Source organism: Eubalaena glacialis, chromosome 16 (assembly GCF_028564815.1).
Source record: "Eubalaena glacialis isolate mEubGla1 chromosome 16, mEubGla1.1.hap2.+ XY, whole genome shotgun sequence".
Lineage (NCBI taxonomy): Eukaryota > Metazoa > Chordata > Mammalia > Artiodactyla > Balaenidae > Eubalaena > Eubalaena glacialis.
Window position 1 is genome coordinate 33,669,601 of NC_083731.1, and position 24,618 is coordinate 33,694,218.

General features: G+C 36.4%; 2 protein-coding genes across 7 annotated transcripts in view; both read right to left on the reverse strand.

Moving 5' to 3' along the window:
- PIBF1 (progesterone immunomodulatory binding factor 1) overlaps positions 1-24,618 on the reverse strand; it is a 207,935-nt gene that overhangs the window by 120,573 nt on the left and 62,744 nt on the right. For all 6 annotated transcript variants that reach the window (XM_061170699.1, XM_061170703.1, XM_061170700.1 and 3 more), the window contains one exon: positions 20,423-20,521. In XM_061170699.1, the coding sequence (XP_061026682.1) occupies positions 20,423-20,521 (99 nt within the window). The remainder of the gene's footprint in view (positions 1-20,422; positions 20,522-24,618) is intronic.
- LOC133076647 (rab GDP dissociation inhibitor beta-like) lies at positions 586-14,865 on the reverse strand. The gene is given in 5 exon segments (XM_061171236.1): positions 586-1,053; positions 1,393-1,562; positions 1,565-1,821; positions 1,869-2,287; positions 14,800-14,865. Coding segments are annotated over 5 exon segments (1,380 nt in total).

Consider the following 24,618-nt stretch of genomic DNA (forward strand, 5'->3'; position numbering starts at 1 on the left):
CACCGCACAGAGGCTTCCTCCAAAATGACTCTCAAAGTCTGGAGTTTGGTTAGAATTGGAGGCCCCCATAAACCAAGCTTGTGGCTGTGCTGCCTGGGCACTGTTATAACACGTGATGTAAATGAAAAGGGGTGGGGAGGAGTGAGGGATGCTGTCGCTGATTATGGAACATTCGATTCTGAATCTCCTTAATGTCAAGAGGACAGATGGCACGCAAACTGTACTGACCCAGCTCTTGAGCAGCAGAAGCTCATAACTGCAAAGGTTACACTGATTAAAAGATACAAATACTATATCAAGTTCTCTGTATCAGTATCACGTTTCAAAACTGATTCTTCACTAGAAAAAATAAGCTAGTATCAGTTAAATTGAACAGAATGTGGGAACCTGCCAATTCTGAAGAGCCACTCCATGAAAACAAGTTCATACATGATATTAGGAAGGGGAGGAATATTTACTGGTACAGTGCTCTGCAATCTCTCAGTTTTGATCACAAAAGCAGGCCTTACAATATTGATTTCATACAATATACATCATTTGCCAAATTTTAAGTTTGTCCTAATTAGATGGTAACAGGTACTGCTGTCAGTCTTCCCCACACATGTCATTTTTCTTCTGCTTCATTTCCTCAAAGTCAAACTCAGATCCCATCATCCTCCTATAGATGTCCTTAATGTCATCACAGGTCATCTCAAAGTGAGTTGTTGCATCACACGTAGGGGTTATAAAGATCTGGCTTTCTGTTCCCAAATCTTTTGGTACAAGGAAGTCACTGATGCTAACGAATTTCTGCTCAATTGGTTCCAAGAGCTCCAGAGCTGGTCTGATTTCTTTCTTGGGCTCCTTGGTCTCCACGGTTGTGCTAGCGACGGCAATGTACTTGCCCTGTGCTGCCACGTTGTGTGTGGAGGAGATCATGCAGACATAGATGTCTGACTTCTGGTTGACTTGGTTCTGTGGAGTAATGATCTGGCGGGAGCTGGCGTTGCTGGTGTTCTTGATGGGGTGGCTGAGGATCCAGATGACTCTGATCACCTGGCCCAATTTTCTTTTCTTTTTTAAAAATATTTATTTATTTGGCTGTGTTGGGTCTTAGCTGTGGCACGCGGGATCTTCTTTGCGACATGCGGGATCCTTTGCTGCGGTGCATGGGCTTCTCTCTAGTTGTGGCACATGGGCTCAGTAATTGTGGTGCTCGGGTTCTCTAGTTGTGGCGTTTGGGCTCCAGAGAGCGTAGGCTCAGGCTCAGTAGTTGCGGCGCACGGGCTCAGTTGCCCCATGGCATGTGGGATCCTAGTTCCCCAACCAGGGATCGAACCCGCATCCCCTGTGTTGGAAGGTGAATTCTTAACCACTGGACCACCAGGGAAGTCTCTGGCCCACTTTCTCTACTCGATCACAGATGATGGAGTAGCTGGGATCACAGGTGAGCTTCTTACAGCGAGCAATCTCTCCTTCAGATTTTACACCAATCACTTTTCCATTTTGCATAATGATTTCTTCAATTGGTTTATTCAGCACGTATGTACCTCCGTAAATAGCACTTAGCTGTGAAAATCCTGTGGCAGTTCTCCAAGGCTGTAGAGTGGATAAAGGTATGGGCTTTTGCCATATCTTGCCAAAGACTCACTGTAAAGTTTAATCCTGTTAATGGTTTCACAACATGGTTGATATAAATAGTCATCAGTTCTGTAAAGTGCCGGCACATGACCAGTAAAACCTATAACATCTTGGCCCAAGTTAAATTTCTTATACACCTCTCTCATGGCCATCTTCCTAGGATCAATGCCCTCAAAAGTTCTAGGATAGTTCTCATCAAAGCTGGCAACATACACCAGGAATTTTCTGAATCAACGTTTTTCAAACGCCCCATTAGGCTAGATGCCAGGGCTTCTGCTTCAGTGGAAGGAGCCTTGCAGATTTTTCCTCCTTTATAAACAAAGCTCCCTTCAGTCACTGGGAAATGCAGATAGCGAATGACCTGTGTATAAAGCAGCATCTTAACCAGCTGACCATGTGCCATAAGGAACTTGGGAATTAAGTCAACATTCCAGTCTCTTCCTCTCCCCATGGATGCTGGTGGTGCTCTGGGTATTTTAAATCTTTTGTATAAATCTTCCAGTGGTGTTACAGATGATGCACTCTCTCCTCCCTAATATGGGTTTCTATCCATGTGAAGAACGTTCTTTCCATTCACTGACATTATACCTGACAGGATACATTCCATCAGGCCGGTGCCCAGCATGATCGTGTCGTACCCCTCATTCACGGAGGGGCCGGGCGCAGACTGAAGCCCAGACAAAGGAGAAGGCGCAGCGCTCTAGGGGTTGGGGGCTAGGCAGCCACCCCGAGGAGGTGGGCGGAAGCGCTCAGGCCAGGCCGGCCGGAGGGAAAAGTGAAGCAGGAGCAGAGAGAAAACAGAGCTGGCGAAGAGGGAGCCAGCTGCCACCTCAGACGGGAAGAGAAGAGCCTGTTGTTTTTAAAACGCATACTGGAGAGCAAAAGATGTACCTATTGATGTTGTTTAACATCACACATGTTGTGCTTCATATGCTGTTTACTGTTTACTGATGGAAGGACACAATTGTGTGGCAGAACGAACAACGTGGATGGGAACAAAGAGAACATGTATCTACTTCTAGCTCTGCTCCTAGTAAGTGTAACTCAGGACAGGTCAGAAAACCTCTTTAGATTTTGCTTCCTCATCTGCTAAATGGGTGGAATGTTTTCAATAACCTCTAAGTTTTTCCCAACTCTAAATTTTTGGGAATCTTTAAAGTGTTAGGGACTTCGCTGGTGGTGCAGTGGTTAAGAATCTGCCTGCCAATGCAGGGGACACGGGTTCGATCCCTGGTCTGGGAAGATCCCACATGCCGTGGAGCAACTAAACCTGTGCGCCACAACTACTGAGCCTGTGTGCTGCAACTACTGAAGCCCATGTGCCTAGAGGCTGTGCCACAACAAGAAGCCACCGCAATGAGAAGTCCATGCACCGCAACGAAGAGTAGCCCCTGCCCACCGCAACTAGAGAAAGCCCGCGCGCAGCAACGAAGACCCAACGCAGCCAAAAAAAAAATATTAAATTAAAAAAAATATAAAGTGTTAAAAAGAATAAGGCACAGTGTGAACATCATTATGATAAAAATTAAGATATTAAAATCGTAACAATGGACAGCTTGGTCAACTGAAATCTGCCAGAAGATTCATAAGATTTACAGGATTGCATAAATTTATAAAAGGTAATTATTAAATACTTATCAAGAGTTGGCAATATGTAAAATTCTCCATAAAGTATTAGCTTTTACAAACATTCATGTAGCACCAGTTATATGTCCAGAAATGTTATCAGGCTCCATGCACTATAATAGAAAAAAAGCCTGAATGGTTTATAGAAACTAAACTACTACCTATTATATGGGTATTAAAAAAGTTAATACACGTAAAACACAAATAGTGCTAGGCATAGTAAGAGATCAATAAATATTAACTTTATTATCTAGAATAAATCTTATTTTTTCTTAAGTATCTTCTATCAATAAAAAGAACCTTATACTACAACTTTTTAAGATAATATTAAGAGGGTTTATGTAGTAACAAAATTTTTAAAAGCTTAACTATCTGATTTTTATTCATGGCAACTATTTTTTTATTCCTCTAAAACATACACTTCCAATCAATCCTGTTTCCTTTTTACTGAAAGAACTTTTCATAATGACTGCAGTACTGAAGTATAATTTAGAAGCAGTCTCTAAAACTGGAAGTAACGTTCATCTAAATATGCCTGCCAAGTTTAAAAATGTATTAGGAGTTAAATTGAAACATTTTGAAAATGACTCATTGTGGACCAGAATATACACTGTAGGAAATAAGAGCTCATTTACAAGTGGGAGAAATACACTCACACTTCAACTGTGGTAATTCTCTGGACTTTCCTTCCAGTAAACATCATATTTTAAAATAATTGTGGAAAATATCTTACTTTTAACTGAAGTTTTTAGGAGTTGATTTAGTCAGCTGGCATTCCAATATTTTACACATATCTTTTTTTGGACGTGGATATATTTACCAAATGTAAATCTATGAAAATTTCCCCCTAAGCAACAGAGCAGCAGCCTATAAAGAAAGCTGTACAAACACACACACACACACACACACACACACACACACTCTCTCTCTCTCTGTGATTCAATTCATATGCATAATGACTGATCACCTATGACTCTGGATTTCTAAGAAAGCATCTTAAAAAATGTGCAGATATATAATAAAGTGTTTTCTTTCATTTACAAACACAACGTTATTGATAAGTCACCAGGAGGACATGTACTTGAGTTCTTTTTCTAGTAATACTTAGATATTTGTGCTGATTCTACCTATTCTCTCTGCTTGTGACCCAAAATTACACATTTCTGAGGCAGCTGGCTAGATTTAGAAAAGATCATAGACCCCACTCATCCCCCTCCACCCACCTCTGTAAAAAAAAAAAAAAGAAAAAAAAAGGTCTGCAAGATGTATGGACCTGAAACCTTGATCTCACTACCACACATTCTCTCTAAGCTAATTCATAAGCCACATACTGAACTGTACCTTTGATCATAACTTTAATGTGACCCTTAAGCTGAATTCAGTGAAAAAGTGCTTATGAATTAACATGATTCCAGTTTGTTTAAATTTTCTGAGCTTTATTTGCTATTTCATCAATTATTTATTGATCAGGAAGTGTAGTCAACAGTTCATTATAGTAACTGTTGGCACCACCCTTTATCTAGGAATTTTATCTAGAAACTATCCCTACCCTCAAACCATGTTTTAAATGATTCCTGGCAACAACGAGCAGTCTGGGTGTGGGCTGTAACCCAAAGTGGGACAATCAGCACTTTCCCTGTGGCAAATTCAACTCATAAATGCTCTGGAGCATCTCTTCATTGTGTATATATCGTCATGACAAAGGGAGACTCAAGATCCTGAATTATTAAAACAAATTTTAATAAATATTTATTGCAGAATAGTTTTAGATCCAGTGTTATTTTTCATTTTATTTTTTTCATCTTTATACATCCAGAGTCACTTATTATTGTGAAAAGAATATAGTTTAGTTTTTGACCCAAACTGTATTTCTTTTCCTGTATAATAGTGAGTTCATCACATTTACAACAGTTGTCAGAAAAGACACAATCAGTCGTCTGCCGTCTTAAGAATTTATATTTTCTGTGTTTTGCTTCTTTGTTGTTTGCTTTGTTATCTATCTTTTGTTATAAGGTCTGTGCTTTCTTTTTTCTTCCCTCTCCTCTGGCAATATACAAAGGATATCGTCTGTTTTCAGTTTAATTAACGTTTTGTTTCCTGACTAAGTAATATGTTTAAATAGATATTTCTTGATAAAACTACTAATTCTTATGAAATTTGAGGAAATTATAATTATACAATATTATGTATATTATATACACACTATTTCCTCTTACCGTCAATTCTCTAATTTTAGTTGCAAGTTGCTATTTTTGCCTCTACTTATGTTAAATCATTATTTTTATGTTGTAATTTCCCCATAACAATTATGATTACAATGTGTTTTGAAAGCAGAATGACAATAGTTATTGAGATTTAATTTTACATTAAATATTCACTGCCAGTTCTTTTATACCTTGACATCTCAATTCATGAGTTCTTTGTTTTTTTGTTTTTTTTTTTAATGAGTTCTTTGATTCTTTGGTTAGTGAGGTTACCATTTCAAGTAGGTTTTTCAGGAATGCCACGTGGGTAACAGGCTTCCTGAGTCCTCACATGACTAGTGAGTTTTCATCACTCAGGAGGCAAAAAATGTCTCACATAGTCTCACTTACCTGAATCACACTCTTGTTTTATTTCTCTCAAATAATTGTTACTTTCTAAAATTATCTTCTTTATTTTGTCGCTTATTTATATGTGTTGATTTACACCATAGGAACGTAAATTCCACTGAGACAGAGACCACTGTTAAATCTTCAATCCCAGTGTTAAAGTGCTTGCTCAAAGCAGGTTGTTAATAAATACTGCTAAATGAATAAATAAAGTATAAAGTTATGGAGGAGAAACTTAAGCTCAACCTGTATTTTTTCCTTAGCAAATGACTTACTTATCCAGCCCAGATGCTTCTAATAATGTTCCTTTAATGTTCATATTCAATGCCTTCACTTGGATTTACTACATTGCTATTTCCCATCCTCTTCACACCACCCAGAATGTGGTGAGTTCTGATAAATTTCAGAAAGAATTTTCTTTTATTGTATCTCTAAATATTTTTTTCCTCTTCCATTTTGTTTTCTTCCATTGACACACTAATTTTCTGAATGTGGATATGTGTTGTCTGTTCTCCATGTCTAATACCTCCTCTCTATCCATTTGCATCACTTCTTTGTTGCTTTTTCTTTTCTTTTTTTGATTTGTTTCTGTTTTATAAACCCCCCCTTAATTCAGTTTTCTGGATCTCCCTACCCCCCCTTTTTCTCTTTAATTCCTTTGTAAGTTTTGTATGTCATTTTTCTATGTAATTTTTTTCTTTAACTTTGCCAGTCGTCTTCCATCTTATTCTTTTGCAAAGCCTTTGGTTTCAAAGAGTCTGTGCTTTCTTAAATTCTTTTAGTTGTGAATAGGTTATAATCTATAAAATATTTCTAGATTCCTAGCATAGATCTTTTAAAATGTTCTCTTTATCTTCCGCAGCTTTTATAGAACTCCTGCTGTCTCCTTCCACTTAAAAAAATATTTACATATATCTCATACTTCTCTTCCCTGAACCCCCACCCCCGCATCACTTAATAATCTTTGAATGAAGGCAGTTCTAGCCAAGCCTTCATTTTGCCTCTTTCCTGTTTAACAAAATATTGTTTGGATTGTTCCATTATCCAATGAACTGCAGGACAAGGAAAATATTATCTGGTCAGCAATTTCCTTGCTTAAAGGTGGGGAGAAAGCTGAGGTTATAAGAAGTGAGTCTGGAAGCTTATGTTTGTATTTTCTCCAAATACTTTTACCCATGGTCAAGTTTATGGGATCGGAAGTTTATAGTTCTAATCTTGTCTCTCATATTTTGTATTTATTTCTCTCTTTCTGGGAGAGTTAGTCATATTGGTAAAAAGTCAGTTTAGACTACAAATTTCATCATAACCCCTCAGATTTTAAATAACCCCCATTCAACCTATGGAATAGCAAGCATTCTTCTCTGCAATTGATCTGTTTTACATCTATTCGGTTTGCTTTAATACAAACCCCATCACTCTTGGTTGAGAATCTAAATCACACCGAAGGAAAAAAGATACAGCACAACTAAACAGGCTCTCCTCTAGCCTGGCATTCCTGCAGATATATGATGGAGAAAGAGGTTCAAATTTCCAGCCTTTACCCCTTCACTTTAGGGCTGAGCTGTCCAATATAATAATAGCCTGAAGCCACAAGTAGCTATTTAAATTTAAATTAATTAAAATAAAATAAAATATATTCAGTTTCTCAGCTACACTAGCTAAATTTCAAGTGCCCAGCGTGGCTGGTGGCTACTGTATGGGATAGGGCAGATAAAGAATATCTCCATTATTACAGAAAGTTCTACTGGAGAGTGCCAGGAGCTGCGCAGAATTTCCTCTATATACTATCCACCTCACTGTACTCTACCTGCTAAATTGTAGAGTGTTCTGGTTACACTGTTTCTGACCAAAATTCTTTGAAATTTATGATACCATATTGAGGCTTCCCTTAGTTTCCAATGGAGATGAGAGTACCTTCTTCATTTTATTTTCATCCATATAATATTCAAATAGAGAAAATCCTAAAAATGCTCTTACAAAATCTTCATTTTTAGAAGTCCTCCATCAACTTAACATTTCAGAGTTCCCTTAAAAACAAATTTTTCTTTAAACCATAGGTCAGAGTTTCCTAGCCTATGATTTTATGCAATACTGGCTAACTTACAGTTACTTCCCTGTTAATCACTGAGAATGGAAGGAGGGATATCAAAATGGGGTATGTGACAGGTACAAGGTGCTCAATTCCCTAAATTTATTTACTGAATGAAAGTGTGAAATTTGAAGAGAATTACACACTGGGCTCACTGAGAAATCTAGGTTTAAGCAAACTGATTTAACCAACGACAGGTTAAGAATTAAGTAAAGGGCTTCCCTGGTGGCGCAGTGGTTGAGAATCTGCCTGCCAATGCAGGAGACACGGGTTCGAGCCCTGGTCTGGGAAGATCCCACATGCCGTGGAGCAACTAGGCCCGTGAGCCACAACTACTGAGCCTGCGCGTCTGGAGCCTGTGCTCCGCAACAAGAGAGGCCACGGTAGAGGCCCGCGCACTGTGATGAAGAGTGGCCCCCGCTCGCCGCAACTAGAGAAAGCCCTCGCACAGAAACGAAGACCCAACACAGCCAAAAATAAATAAATAAATTAATTAATTAAAAATAAAATAAAATAAAATAAAATTTATGTGGAAATTCAAAGGACCTTGGATAGCCAAAACAATTTAAAAAAAAAAAAAAAAAAAAAAAAAAGAATTAAGTAAAAAGCCTGTAAACATTTCATCAGTAATGTCCCTCTAGGTTGATCTACTAATCAACATTCTTTGAAACTGATATTTAAACTGCTTTCAATTAATCACTTATTTACAGTGTTATTAATTTCACAATTCCCATGTGTCTATAAAGATATTCTTAATCTTAATAAAATGTTTTGCTGAAATTGAGATACCTCCTTCTATCACTGGCATTCTTCTCTAGAAGTTCTAGTAAATATCTCAAAAAAAAAAAAGAAGTAAAAGTAGTTTGTCGAGACTTAATAGTTAACTAACAGTGACTTCTGGTTTTCACCATTTCCATTTCTAAATGCTCACTATCTGTTTAATAATCTGTTTTAGAACATTCATAGTGGGCTACATTCAAGTTTACTGATGTATATACTTCTAGAATCTTTCCTCTTCAGTCTTTCAGAGCATAGGGATATTTGTTTATTTCCTGTCTTCTGGCCCTTGGTCTGGTAACAATGTTTTAATAAGATAACCAACAGTTGCTCAAGTTCTTTCAAATCTTAGGGTACTTAGGGCACTAGCCTTCAAGAAGAAGCTTACATCTTCTTTGAGATTACTAGTTAAGGCACCAAGAAGGGCACAGTGATAGACAGTAATAACTAGCATTTCTTTAGAACTTATAGCTTACAAGTGTTTTCAAAAGCTGTTGTCGTGTTTCTCAAACACATATTCGATGAATGGATAGCTTAGGATTATTTGGGGGGTTTTGTAGGAAGTACACTAGATACTAGGAGTAGAGGGAGGCAAAAAAATACGTCTTCCAAAAGAAAAAATCTCTCCAGGTGACTGAAATTCATCTAGATTTGGGAACCACTGATACAGTAAAATGAAGACGAGTCCTGGGCACTCTTTTCAGCATTCGAACTGCCTTCATAATGGAAAGTTGTAAGTCAAAATGAACATGGTAAGCTCTAACCAACTGAAATGGATATTTGTTGAGAATTACTTATATCAAAGACACTGAGTAGAGGCCTTACCTTACTAGAGAAGCAAAAATGGGGAAGAGAAAATCTCTGACCTCAAAAAAAACCCCAATACTTCAGAGGAAAGACTTGTAAATAAACACACAATTATAATATAATGCTAGAAAACAGAGAGAAGAGACTTCAGCATTTCTGACAGGAAGTTAAGGTATGCATAGAAGACATGATCATGGATTTCATTCTTACCAAATGAATGGGTATCTACCTAGTAGATGAATGCTAAGATACATGAACAAGGGAAGAGAAAAGGTCATTCCTAGCAAAGAACCCATATAAAAGGGTGAGGAAGCACCATACACTTACAGAACTTGAAGAGATCCATTTGTCTTGAGTAAATGGGGGAGAATCAAAAGAAATATCTGCAACTGGGAAGATAGGCAGGAAGTCTGTGAATGACCCTAAGAGCTAAGCTGTGTGCTGTATGGAGGCCATTCTGCTGAATGATATAATTAGAGTTCTGAGTTTTAGAACAATTACCCTGGAAGAATAAGTGATGAAAATAGGACTAAACTGAAAGTGGTGAGATAGTTCAGAGACTATTATAAATAGTTCAGGCAAGAGAAAAGAAAGACTTGACTAAAGCAGTGGCACCTGGGATTAAGAGGCGGGAAATGATTAGATATATTTAGGAATTAGAAAAAACATGTTATTTGTTTAGTTTAAGTGTTCAGAGAGGCCTTTCTGGACTATCTTATCATGATATACCCTGCTGGAGCCATTATTCCTCCTCACACAATCTAGTTCATAGCAATCATCAAAACACATAATTATAACATAATAATTATGAATCTGTTTACTTATTTTCCATTTCCCTCTATTGACTCTCAGCAGGGGCAACCTCCCATTTATTGATTTATTTATGTACACCAACATCTAGCACAGCAAATGGCACATGGCAGTTATCAATAAATAACCTGTTGGTTGAATAAATGGGAAGAAGAGTGAGAAAAAAAAAGCAGTTGTGAACCACCAGCTTTCTTGTTCAAGTGTCTCGGCAAATGATGATGTTAGTCAGGATGCAAAACTATGGCAGAAGAACAGGTCTGGGCAAGAGGATTAAGCGAGGGGGAAAGATGGAGCAACCAACTGAGAGGTTATCGTACACAATTACAGCACGACCCCAGTCAAGAAGTAATGAGAAGCTGACCCAGGATGACTCCCAGCAGGAGTGCAGAGGATTTTAGAGATACTATAGGGGTAGAAGCTATGAAATTTGACAAACCTACACACAGGAGCAAGGGGAAAGGATTATTATTCTGAAAGTTCAAACAGAAATGACTTAAAAATGGCAGTATAGTTTAATGACTTGAAGTCAGCTGAAGCCACGTTCTGTTTTGGGAAGGGTGAATGTGAGAGGAAGCTTGAGTTTGTTTCACAAATACTGAGTTTAAAGTCCCAGAAAAACACTGAGATAAAAATGTCAATCACGTAGCTGGAAATACAAGTTTACAAAACACAAGAAAAGGTATGGTTTGAGTTTAAAAACATTGTTGATCATTCCCTAAAGTGACAGTTAAAGCTGAGCAGAAGAGATCCCAGAAGGAAGAGACATGTATGTGTATATGATCCAACATAAAAAGAATCAAATGTCATGAAAACAAAATAGAAAAGAAAAACTGAAGAACTGTTTCAGATTAAAGGAGACTGAAGAGGCGTGATAACTAAAAGCAGAGCATAATTCTGGACGGGATGCTGTGCCAGAAAAAAAACTGTTATAAAAAGATATCATTCGGACAACTGACAAAAATGGATAAAAGTATTATTATCAATGTTGTCCTGAATTTGATAAGTGTACTGTGGTTATATAAGAGAATATTCTTATTCCTAGAAAATAAACCTTGAAGAGGCAAAAGTATATGATGCATTCAGTCTACTAAACTATTCAGAAAAAAAATGATGTGTGGGGTGAGGGGAGAGAAAGAGAAAGAGAGAGAATAAAAATGATAAAACAAATGTAGCAAAATGTTAAAAAGGGGTGAATTTAGATCAAAGATATAAAGGAGTTCTTTGCATCATTCTTGTAGCTTTTGTGCACACATGAAATTTGAAATAAGAAGTTAAAAAAGAATAAGGACCAAGATACAATGCTGGAGCACAGCTTTGATTTTATAAGATCAACAGTGAATTGATCTCCTGAGAGTGACGGCCATTGGGAGTTATTCAGGATTGAGGAGAGAAGAGGTGTAAGTCGGTAGGTATGAAAACAGCCTTCTCTATATCAATTGTTCCACCTAAACAACAAAATATGCTGATAACTCTAGTCTATTACTGTATAAAGATGTTCTGTCCCATGGACTTTCAGGTTAACAATATTGGCATCCATCATTAATTTTCCTGATATAGAGTAAATATCCTTTTTGGCCACAGAAGCTACCCAGTCCTTCTTTGAGAAAAAAAGACTGACAGAAAACAATATCTAATTGCTTTGTGTATGTGTGTATTTTGACTCGCTGCACAAAAATATTTAAGATACATTCTTTTGCAAAAAATTTACCAAGTTTCATGAGGTTTTTCTTTCCCATCTAGAAAATAATGGGAATATTAGAGACTTTAGTTTATAATATGTTTGAGAACATGAATGCAGAATGGTTCAATTATAAATACAACACACATCTCTGAATTTATTCATAATTAAATAAGAAGTATGTGGCAAAAAAAAAAAAAGATACATTCTTTTGAAGTGGAGGAGAATAGGTGTATCACTTCAGAACCAGTAGTACCATTTAAACCCAATTATAAGCAACAAATTATCCATGAATGGTTAAAGGACTCCCTGGGCCATTGTTTCTGGTGGGGCAAGGAATGTCAGATCAGACCAATACCTAATAAAGAAAAAGGAAGATAGATGAGAGGTGGATAAAACAAAATCCATACGTTTTGATCCGAATATGGGTGTTTCTTATCAGTTCCTTTCAAAGGCTTGTGTCTAGACTGAGAAGGAACAGATATTTTTCACCTCAGCAATAAATTTCTTAATGCTTTCATGTACACTACATTATGTACTACTATTTCCAAAGCCTTTACTAGGAAAGGAATAGAGTCAATTGTGGTAACTTAGGATGTAATGAGACCAGCTTGAGACATCCTATGTAAGTGGACAAATATATGTCAGATGGAACAGAAGCTTAAAAGCCAAGAGAAATTTGAGAACATGGAGCTAGACTCTTTCAATATAAATGAAACAAACCAATAGGCAAATAGAACATTTTAAAGAAGAAGAGAAATCAAGTAACAAAAGATAATTTTATAAACTCTGAAAAATCATTAGAGTAGCTTATAATTAGAGTATTTTGCAAATTTTCAAAGAAAAAAATCAAATACTAAAAATTATTTAAGAAGCACGAATTTATTGTATATTTTTTCTTTCATAAAGAGGTATGTCAAAAGAGTAACTTAATATAGGATTGAGAATCAAGAATTTCTGCATTCAAATAACAATTGTGATGTGAATTACTTCATGTAACCATGAAAACTAAGAATAATATGAATAAAATTATCACAGAATTTATTAAGTAAACAAAGTTTAAGTACAGTACTATAGCTTTTATTTCAAATCTCAACATCCTTTATCCCATTAAGTTTATATTGAAAATGACACAAACATTTACTTGCCTGCTGAAGAAGCAAGGCAAGATTAAAAAACCGGATAAACAAAGATAAAACAGTATAAGAATATGACAAAAGGTAGAATAAAAGCATGTCAAAACTGTTCTACTCTTGGGGATAAAGCACTGAATGGAAATTTAGGACAGCTGGCTGCTATATCAAGCTTTAAACTAGCCCAGTATAACATAAAACTCAATCTACTCACTAGATCTATTCCCCCTTACTTTTGTCTTCTATGAGAAGAAATGAGAACAAAATTCTACTATTACCAGAGAAGTTGTAGGGATTGAAAGCATAAATTAAGTAATTATGAAAGCATAATTTAAGTAATATTCATTTAAAAATACTTACAAACTGAAAAAACTATTCCAAATACATCAAACCATAGTTTTTAAAAAAATATTAGAACAACCATAACTGAAAAAAAAAGCTATTAAAATTAATTCTGGATTACAAGCTAACACTTTAGATTCAAACATAGGTCTCTTCTGTAGGATCCCACAGATGTAACAGTGTATTCAAATTTATTCTAGTCACACTGATTGAGTTTGAAAATTTCCCCTTTGTGGCAGAAAGACTCCTCAGAGTGCTAACAGAGATTCAAAGCAACAGAACAAGAGGTAATAACTGTTCCTGTTCATGAAAGCTGGGTACTTGTTACTTACTATTAAATGAATTGTTGGACTTGAATTGGGACATACACAGGTCTTTTATATGCCTGAGAAAAGTCCATTTTTTTTGTAGAAAATTAAAGTCCTTCAGCAAAAAGCCTTTTTCATTCATGTTTGAAAGCGGCATACTACTTCCTTACATTTCTCTTTATAATAACACAGGTTGTTTGATCATTACATGAAGCATTTGATAAAGTAAAACTTTCAACAAAATGAAAAAGTTGAGATTAGTTATACCTGACTAGAAAATTGTGTATAGCCATGTCTTGGACTTTACTTAAGCATGACTCACAGAAATCACAATGCATGTAAAGATTGAAACACATCTGTTTATTCTGATTTTGACACAAAGGAAACCACAATCACACACGTGAGTATTAAAAACGCAACCTCTGAAAAATAAAATAATATTTTTCCTTGGGTTTCAGTATATACAAAAAATATACATGATATGCCCAAAATATTCTTAGGCAATCTATACCCAAAAAAAATTCAGTGGAGGGACTTCCCTGGTGGTCCAGTGGCTAGAACTCTGCACTCCCAATGCTGTGGGCCTGGGATCGATCCCTGGTTGGGGAACTAGATCCCACATGCTGCAACTAAAGACCCCACATGCCGCAACTGAAGATTCCGCGTGCTGCAACTAAAAGATCCTATGTGCCGAAACTAAGACCCGACGCAGCCAAATAAATAAATAAATATTTTTTAAAAAATTCAGTGGATATTTAAAATATATATAGTGTCTTTTCCAAATAATAGTCCTAAATACTAGGTTTTTATTTTGAAACAAAAAACAGGAAAAGTGAACTGCAGAGATTTAAAAAATTCACTCAAAAACAGCTTGGGTTCACCATTCCCTTTACATGGTAACTTAACCAGTGTATCAACTCTTTTGAGCTGTTGTTACAGATAATTTCAGGATCAAAAGGGACTTTAGACTCATCAAGCTACCCACCTGATACTTCGATCCTTACAAACACAATCCTACTGAATGCCTGGCCAGCTGATGCCTGCACACTTCTAATGATGAAGAATATACTTGACGCCAAGGCATTTTGAAAATCCCTATTAGAAAGTTTATCTTTACCCTTTTTTCTAATGTTTACTCAGTGGTCCCAATTCTACTATTTTAGGCCTGACCATGTGAGAAAAGTACACTTCAAATATCTGTAGACAGTTATAATCTGACACTGTAGGACATTTTCTAATCTTTTGAATATGTTTGGTCATTTTCCTCTTAACACCTTTGGTTTGGAGCTTGGGTGCCCAGACCCAGCATGATTCTATAAATAAGATAATCACCAATCACATTCTAGATATAACTTCTATTACTGTAGAATAGTGTCTCCATATTAAAATCTTCCAAGCCTATACAGACATACCTCCTTTTATTGTGCTTTTGCTTTATTGAACTTCGCACATGCTGTATTTTTTACAAATTGAAGGTTTGTGGCATCAAGCAAGTCTATCAGTGCCATTTTCCCAACATTTGCTCACTTAGTATCTGTGTCATATTTCGGTAATTCTCACAATATTTCAAACTTCTTCATTATTATTATATTTATTATGGTGATCTGGGATCAGTGATTTTTGATGTTACTAATGTAATTGTTTGAGGGCGCCATGAACCATGCCTATATAAGATAGCAAACTATTTATAATGTTCTCTGAACTATCTTCCTGTTATCAGTTTAGTATTACTTTCATCCCTCATTCTTCCGGGGTAATTGTTCTAAAACTGAGAACTATGATCATGTCATTCAACAGAATGGCATCCAGACTGCATAGCTTGGCATTTAAGGTCATTCACAGATTCCCTGCCTATCTTCCCAGGCTCTCTCCCTCTCCTTGGGCCTCCCTATTCCCTGAGACACAACAATACTGAAATTAGGCCAATCGGTACCCCTACAATGGCCTCCAAAGTGTTTAAGTGAAAGGAAGTGTCACACATTTCTCATTTTAAATCAAAAGCTAGAAATGATTAAGCTTAGTGAGGAAGGCATGTTGAAAGTCGATATAGGCTGAAAGCTAGGCCTCTTGTGCTTAACAGTTAGCCAAGTTGTGGATGCAAAGGAAAAGTTCTTGAAGGAAATTAAAAGTGCTACTCCAGTGAACACAGGAATGAAGAAAGCAAAACAGCCTTACTGCTGATATGAAGCAAGTTTTAGTGGTCTGGATAGAAGACCAAACCAGCCACAATGTTCCCTTAAGCCAAGCTTAATCCAGAGAAAGGCCCTAAGTCTCTTCAATTTTTTGAAAGCTAAGAGAGGTAAGGAAGCTGCAGAAGAAAACTTTGAACCTTGAAGAGGCTGGTTCATGGGATCATGAAATTTAAGGAAAGAAGTCAACTCTATCACATAAAACTTAAACACAAGGTGAAGCAGTAAGTGATGATGTAGAAGCTGTAGCAAGTTATCCACAAGATCTAGCTAAGATAATTAATGAAGATGACTACAATAAACAAGTTACCAATGTAGATGGAACAGCCTTCTATTGGAAGAAGATGCCATCTATGACTTTCATAGCTAGAGAGGAGAAGTCAATGCCTGGTTTCAGATCTTCAAAGGACAGGCTGACTCTCTTGTTAGGGGCTAATGAAGCTGGTGACTTTAAGTTGATGCCAATGTTCATTTACCATTCTGAAAATCCTAGGGCCCTAAGAATTGTGCTAAATCTACTCTACTTGTGTTCTATAAGTGGAACAACAAAGCCTGGATGACAGCACATCTGTTTACAACATGGTTTTACTGAATACTTTAAGCCCACTGTTGAGACCTACTGCTCAAAAAACAAAAAAGATTCCTTTCAAAATATTACTGCTCAATGACAATGTGTTTAGTTAACCAACAGCTCTGAGGATAGATGTACAATGAGATGAATGCTGTTTTCATGCCTGCTAACACATCGATTCCGCAGCCCATGGATCAAGGAGTAATTTCGACTTTCAAGTCTCATTATTTAAGAAATATCTTTAATTTTTTCATATGAACCATAGATTTGACATGTCTGGTTAAAAAAAATCCTGCTGTAAGATGAATAATGTTTGAGGATCTAATGTATAACACGGTGACTACAGTTGATAACACTGTATCGTATAGTTGAAATTTGTTATGAGAGACCTTAAATCCTTAAATGTTCCCACCAAAAAAAAAAAAAGGTAAATATCTGAGGTGGTGGATGTGTCAATTAACTCCATGAGGGGAGAATCCTTTCACAATGTATGTGTATATCAAATCACCACATTGTACACTTTCCATACCTTACAATTTTATTTGTCAATACACCTCAATAAAGCTGGAGAAAAAAAACCCTATGAAGATTCGAGAAGCCACCACATCAGTAAGAAGTTTAAGTATCCACTGGTCAGAGGACTGCCAGGGCTTCCCCTCCAAAATAAAGGATAAATGATTGCATCTTGCTTATCCCTCCACCAAGAAAGAAGGTCAATAATCCCTGGTTCCAGTAATGGGTACCTGAGACACATTCCTATCTCTCACAACCTATGTTGCACACTGGGTAATAAGAATATTCCTGGAAGCCACTGATACTCAGAAATGGCTAGCAATAATTTAACTGTAAACAGAAGTGACTGCAAACTACTTAATCCAAATGCATCCCTAACTCACTTACCCTTTCCAGGATCCCAAAAGGCCTGTGCTACTCCCATACCACCCAACACAAGAGAAAGTTAAGAGTGTAGATTAAGCAGAAAAAAATCTTGCTGGTATTTTTATTTGGATGCCATTAAATGTACAGTTAACTTAATAGTGAGCAAGATAAAATAAAATTAGTTCTCTATCTACACCATACCCCAAAATGAACTGTGGACGGATGAAAGGTATTAACGTGAAAAATATAACTATAAAACTTCATGCGGAAAAGTAAACATACAAGAGTAGGCACAAGCATAGCCACAGCAATTCTGAAAAAGAATCTTAGAGTCAGCTGGTCAAGTTTCACTAAAAGCCTTTTGAAATTATTGACATGAATTGTAATAAGTTTATAGATTAATTAAGGAGAAATTAAATTGTGGGGATATCTAGAATCCTACTTTTTTGAAATCATCTAGCACATTATAATCCTAAGCATGGGGATTTTCCCCTTTACTTTAATATTATAGCTCAAAAACCAGATAAGTACATTTAGCTGTTTTAGGCATTTTATTAAAGTCCAAGCTTATTTTGAGTTTTGGATTCCAGACATTATTCTCATTTTTTCAATAAATCCTTGGTCCTATAATGTGCTTTAAAGTTCTGAGCACTAACACTATTTGCTGCTCATAGGTTATTTCTAGTGTGTCTAGAAACATTTTCTTTTTTTTCCTTCTTTGTCCTGATTTTAAAACTGTCCTAATTTTTTAAGGTTGGATGAAAATTAGCCTCCAAATAAGCAAAGTTTTACTATCACTACAAGGAATTAAGAGCAAAAATTCCATTAGTTAAAGCAGAGTTAACTCAGCAAATTTTTCTATAATACCAATAATTTCTGTAGAACTACTATGTGCAAGACACTGTTCTAACGTGCTTTACAAACATTAAATGACTGAATTCTCCGTAATTCAGTAGATAATTAAAGTATCACATGGCTTTCAGGATAAATACCAGTTGCTAGTGTATGAACACGTAGGATAAGAAGGATTTTAGATTCAGAGTGTAGGACATCACAGAGCTTAGCATAAGCAGCCAATTTTAAGGTCACATTTACTATTCTTCTTTCTCCAAACTCACAAGCACATACCAAGTTAGCAAGTTATGAAATTTTGCGTGAATATAAGTTCTGGTTTACTTATGCTTTCTTTTAAAGCTTGTTAGTTTGTCCATAAATATTATTCTAGAGCCATTACTAAATATATCACATTCAAAAACAACAACAATCTGGAAAAAGTAAAAACTATAAAGACAATTAAAAATCAGTGGTTTCCAGAGGTACAGGGGGAGGGGAAGGAATACTGAATATGTAAAGCACAAGGGATTTTTTAGGGCAATGAAACAATTCTGTATAATAATATAATGTTGTATATACAATGCTATGCATTTGTCGGTGTCCTCACATACAGATTTTCTGGTTCTATAAACATGGCAATTTTGTTAAATTCTATTGTGTCTCCTCACCATTAAGTGAAAAAGAAAGTATGGTTTGTTTATAAATGTATACTCTGCCTTACTGAGTATTTTCTGGCAAGGAAAGCTACTGTTTTGGTGAGGCATTAATAAATCCTGATTCTTCCATTTACAATTTAAAAAAAAAAAAAAAACAACAACAAGGAGCTAAGTAAATCTTTAGTGGACATGATATAGATTTATAAACAGAAGGATTATACATAATAAAAGATAATTTTAAGATAGGTTGCAACAGCACGCTAATAAAAGCAGCTGGTTTATAAATGTTTAATTTTATATTAAGATCTTTAGAATTAGACATACTTTCACATTAGAGAAAAGATTTCTTCATTATTACATTTATTAGAATTTCTCCATGAGTCAAGTTTATAAGGTTGATGTGAATTCAGAAGTATAACAATTTGGACCATTCTGAAAGATTTTGACATTCTAGAGGATTAACAATAGTTTAATTATGTGAAAACTTGCTTGAATTTTTAGTTCCATGTATTGCTTAACCGCAAATTAATCTGTAATCTTCATTTAACAAGTAAAAGACCCATTGAGATTATTTTCAAAGTTTACCAGTATGTGAAAGGTACATGAAAACTTTTCTGTACTATTTTAGCAACTTTTCTGTCTGAAAGTTAAAAAAAAAAAGGTAACCACTCTGTTAACTCTGCATGTAGTTGAACCACTAAAATACATTGTTTGATGAGATAACGATATTTACTTTAATACTCATCAGTGATTTTCCTTTTAACTAGGTTATTAAATATATTTTCTATTGATAAATTAAAGACAAATTATTCTCTCTCTTCCCCTCCCTCCAACAGACATGAACCAGAAAATATAGGTTTGAAAAATAAACTGGGGAATATACAATGGTACAATCACCTTGGAATTGTCTGGCAGGTTCTTTTAAAGTAAAACATTCATCTACTCGATGATTAGCAGTTCCACTCCTAGGTATTTATCCAAGAGAAACAGAAACATATACCCACAAAAAGACTTGTAGAAAAATGTCCATAGCAGCTTTATTCATGATAGCGCCAAACTGAAAACAAACTAAACATCCATTGACAAGTGAATGAATAAACAAACTGTGGCACATTTATGCCCAGCAACAGTAAGAAATGAACTTCTGATACAACATAAAATGGATGAAAACATATAATGTTGAGTGAAAGAAGCTAGACACAAAAGGGTACATACTGTACAATTCCATTTATTTTTAGTCCATGAAGAACAAAACTAAGCTATGGTGAGAGAAATCACAAAGTGTTGGCCTCTTGATGGGTGGTAGTTGAGACTGACCAAAGGGGTATAAGGAAACTCTGTTCTCTATCTTGTTTCAATATACGCAATTATTACATATGTAAATTATTACATGTAAATTACACTTCAACTGAAATGAAAATTAAACTTCTATTAAAAAAATATATTCTAAAAGAAAGAGTAACAGGAACAAAAATCGAAGAGTTTTAACATTTGTATTTTCAGGATGCTTACCTGTCTAAGAGCTGATCATGTTTTTCTAGAGCATTCTTTTCAGCCATCACTGCTCGGTCCTTTTCAGCCACAGCATTATCCCTTGCTTCTCGGAGGTTTCTAAAGTGTAAATGTACACTTCAGTTATTCCGACTACACAAGTATCCATCTTTTAAAGACTCATAAACGGGCTTGCTTGGAATTGGACTAACTGATAATCTCAGGGACACCCTAAGGATTGGTGTCCCACAGTGTATATTATACAAATGTGCCTGGCTTGGTGAGTTTCTCGAGCAGCACACAGCAGTGTAGGTACAAACATGGTCTAATCTCTAAATGTCATACTACCTTTCTCCACAATTCTTCTCCACAAGGGTCGAAGGTAGGGTAAACAGTCTGTATTTATAGCAACTCATTTAATCCTTACTATAATCTAATGAGGTAGGCATAATTACCAACATATTATCCACAAGAGAGCTGAGGTTTTGAGAAGTTAATACATGCAATATAAAATGTTATAATGAGGGATATAGAGATCACAGGAATCCAAATGGAAATGAAGTTTGGGACACAAGCAGGAGAACAGCTAAACTGATAGACCCTGGGTCTCACATGGAGAGGAAGGAAAGAGAAGGGAACACAGAAGGACTGAGATTAGGAGAAAGTAAGGGACAAAGGACTTGAAGTACTGATAAGATACCTAACAGATTAAGTGGAAGTGGTTGTACAGGCAAGACGGAAAACTAGAGATTGCTGTCGGAGAACAGTGATTCAGAGGTAGAGTAGTGTCTTCAGCCCTGGAATTTTAGTTCATAAGATGCAGGGTGTGACATTAGAGTAGCTAAATGAGAGAGCTGAGATGAAGGTCAATATTCATGCAGGGCTCAAGGAAGTATGAGGTCAGACTATGAGTCATCCATTTACAGTGCTGATGACAGCAGGAACTGAAATTGACAGAAAGATACATTGAGTGACACTTAAGGGGAATGTCCAAAAGGTGGAAGGTAACAATAGTGAGTAATTAGAAGCGATACAGACAGACACGGGCCCTCAAAGAGCAAATCCTGTTTGGTTTTTTAAAAATTTTATTTATTTATTTATTTATGGCTGTGTTGGGTCTTCGTTTCTGTGCGAGGGCTTTCTCTAGTTGCGGCAAGTGGGGGCCACTCTTCATCGCGGTGCGCGGGCCTCTCACTATCACGGCCTCTCTTGTTGCGGAGCACAGGCTCCAGATGCGCAGGCTCAGTTATTGTGGCTCACGGGCCTAGTTGCTCCGCGGCATGTGGGATCTTCCCAGACTAGGGCTCGAACCCGTGTCCCCTGCATTAGCAGGCAGATTCTCAACCACTGCGCCACCAGGGAAGCCCCTGTTTGTTTAATCAAAGTGGAAGTTTGAATAAAGAAAAATACCAACAGTAACTCTTCTTTCAGAGAGTCAATTTTTTTTGAAAATCCTCTTCTCTAACAGAGTTATAACATAAATAAATTTGGAGTATAACATAAATGATTGTGCTCACTTAATCCCTACAAATCCTTGATGTTATACTTTCTAAGCTGCTTTACAGCTGAATAAACTGAAGTTTAGAGGGCTTAAGTCCCTAGGCCCAAGTCACACAGCCTAAGTGTTAAAGCCATAATTTGAGCCCAGCTACGTCTTACTCCAACGGGAGTGTGTTTTACATCATATCAACCCATCTCCCAGAAAGAACTGGATTGGATATTAGAATTTGGTTTTTATTACTGAGGGAGAATGTCAGTAGGGAGCCATGAAAATCCACACAGTTTGAGTAAATCTATCTAATAACTACTAGATAGAAATATTTAGTGGTCATACTTGCTGTGCCAGTGCTCAAAGTCATCTTTTGTACGGTGATGCTAACAACAATTTTAAAACTTAGAATATGTCAGCCAATAGAGATTCATCAGTAAAATAGCTTATGAGCCAGAAATAAAATAATTTTAAAAAACTGGAGTACAGATAACTCTTATTAAAAAGAAAATAACTTTTGTACACTATTATCTAAGTGCAGGTACATTTTAAAGTAGATATCACAAAATAGCAAGTCATTATTTTCTGATATCATCCTGACTGCAAAGACCTTCAGAAATATTCTACTATTATCAAATTAACTGAAACATGAAATTTTTAATTTTATAGATAGAATGAAATTCTCAAAGTATATTAAACATTTATATATTTTTCATCCCTAGAGGATCTATATATTTTAGTCAGTAAACCATCCAAAATTGGTCACAACTTTCATTTCTCAAATACTATAGCCTTATTATTCTGTAAGTTATTTCAGTTGCAAAATTCCAAGTAGATACATTTACAGTACTAATTAATCATGAATGCTTAGCTGGCAGATGGAAAAGCTTCAGTCCCTAGCTATATATGTTTTCTTTACTGCAAAAATGGGCAACAGAAATAAAAGCAAATATGGTAATTAGACTTACCATGGTGATCATTTTGAAATGTATAGAACTATGGAATCACTATGCTGTGGAACAGGAACTAACATAGTATTGTAGGTCATTATACGTCAGAAACAAACAAACAAACAAATTCAGAAAAAAAGATCAGATTTGTGGTTACCAGAGGTGGGGATGGGGGGAGGGGGAATTGGATGAAGGGGGTCAAAAGGTACACACTTCCAGTTATAAGGTAAATAAGTACTAGGGATGTCACGTACAACATGATCAAAACAATGAACACTGTTGTACGTTACATATGAAAGGTGTTAAGAGAGTAAATCTTAAAAGTTCTCATCGTGAGGCAAAAAATTTTGTTTCTATTTCTTTAATTTTGTACCTCTGTGAGATGATGGATGGTCACTAAACTTCTTGTGGTCATCACTTCATGATGTATGTAAATCAAATGATTATGCTATACACCTGAAACTATACAGTGCTGTGTGTCAATTATATTTCAAAACCAGAAAAGAAAGAAAGAAAAGAAAGAAAGGAAGGATGGAAGGAAGGGGGAAAGGAGGAAAGAAAGGAAGAAAGAAGAAAAAGAAAGAAAGAAAGGAGGGAGGGAGGGAGGGAAGAAAGAAAGGAAGAAACAGAGAAAGAAATAAAACCCAGAATAAACAAACACTAGGGCTTATGAAAGGAGGTGTCATTAGAAGATACCAGTGCATTCACCATGCTACAATCTATACCATCCAGTTAACTATAATTAGTGCTATATTTAGGCATGAACAAAATTCTATGGCCACAAAGAAGACGAGTTGATTATTTTTAACTGGAGGAACAGATGAGTGAATGACGGGAAGACATGTAAGTTGGGCCTTGAAGGACCAATAAATAAAGGTAATTCAAAAAGAGAAAAACTGAAATGAATGGGAGAAAGTGCTAGAAGCTGAAGTTTCTACCAGTAGATCCTCTCATAGGTGTTTGCTGGTAAGATTTCTGTGTAAACTGTTCTTTTTTTTTTTTTTTAATAAATGTATTTATTTGTTTGTTTATTTTTGGCTGCGTTGGGTCTTCGTTGAGGTGCGCGGGCTTCTCATTGCGGTGGCTTCTCTTGTTGAGGAGCACGGGATCTAGGAGCGCGGGCTTCAGTAGTTGTGGCTCACGGGCTCTAGAGCTCAGGCTCAGTAGTTGTGGCGCACGGGCTTAGCTGCTCCGCAGCATGTGGGATCTTCCTGGACCAGGGCTCGAACCCCTGTCTCCTGAGCTAGCAGGCGGATCCTTAGCCACTGCGCCACCGGGGAATTCCCTGTAAACCGATCTTATCAGGTACCACGCCTTCCACATCCTGCCACAACTTGCATACTTCAAGAAGAAGCAGCACAATTCCTTTTAACATAAAGATTAGAAATACTTCCTTTAATATTATGAATTGACTTTTAATGTTTCAAATTAAGTTTGAGAAAGAGAAACTGAGCGATTCTTCCACTGACGATAAGAGTAATAGCAAACACAGAGTGCTCACCCTGTGCTAGGAACTTTGCTAGGCAGTGAACATATAATAACTCATTTAATCTTCATGACAACCCCACAAAGGGTAGGTTGTATCATTATCTCCATTTTATGAAGAAGACTGAAACACAGAGAAGTTAAGTATTTGCCCACAACAGTCATGTGGCAAGTAAGCTATGGAGCCCAAATTTGAACCAAAACCATATGGTGCTAGAGTCTATGCTCTCCATCATACTAGGCTGCCTCTCTGAAGAGTCCCCTTGTTTCACAGAAATCTTCTCCTTGGGAAA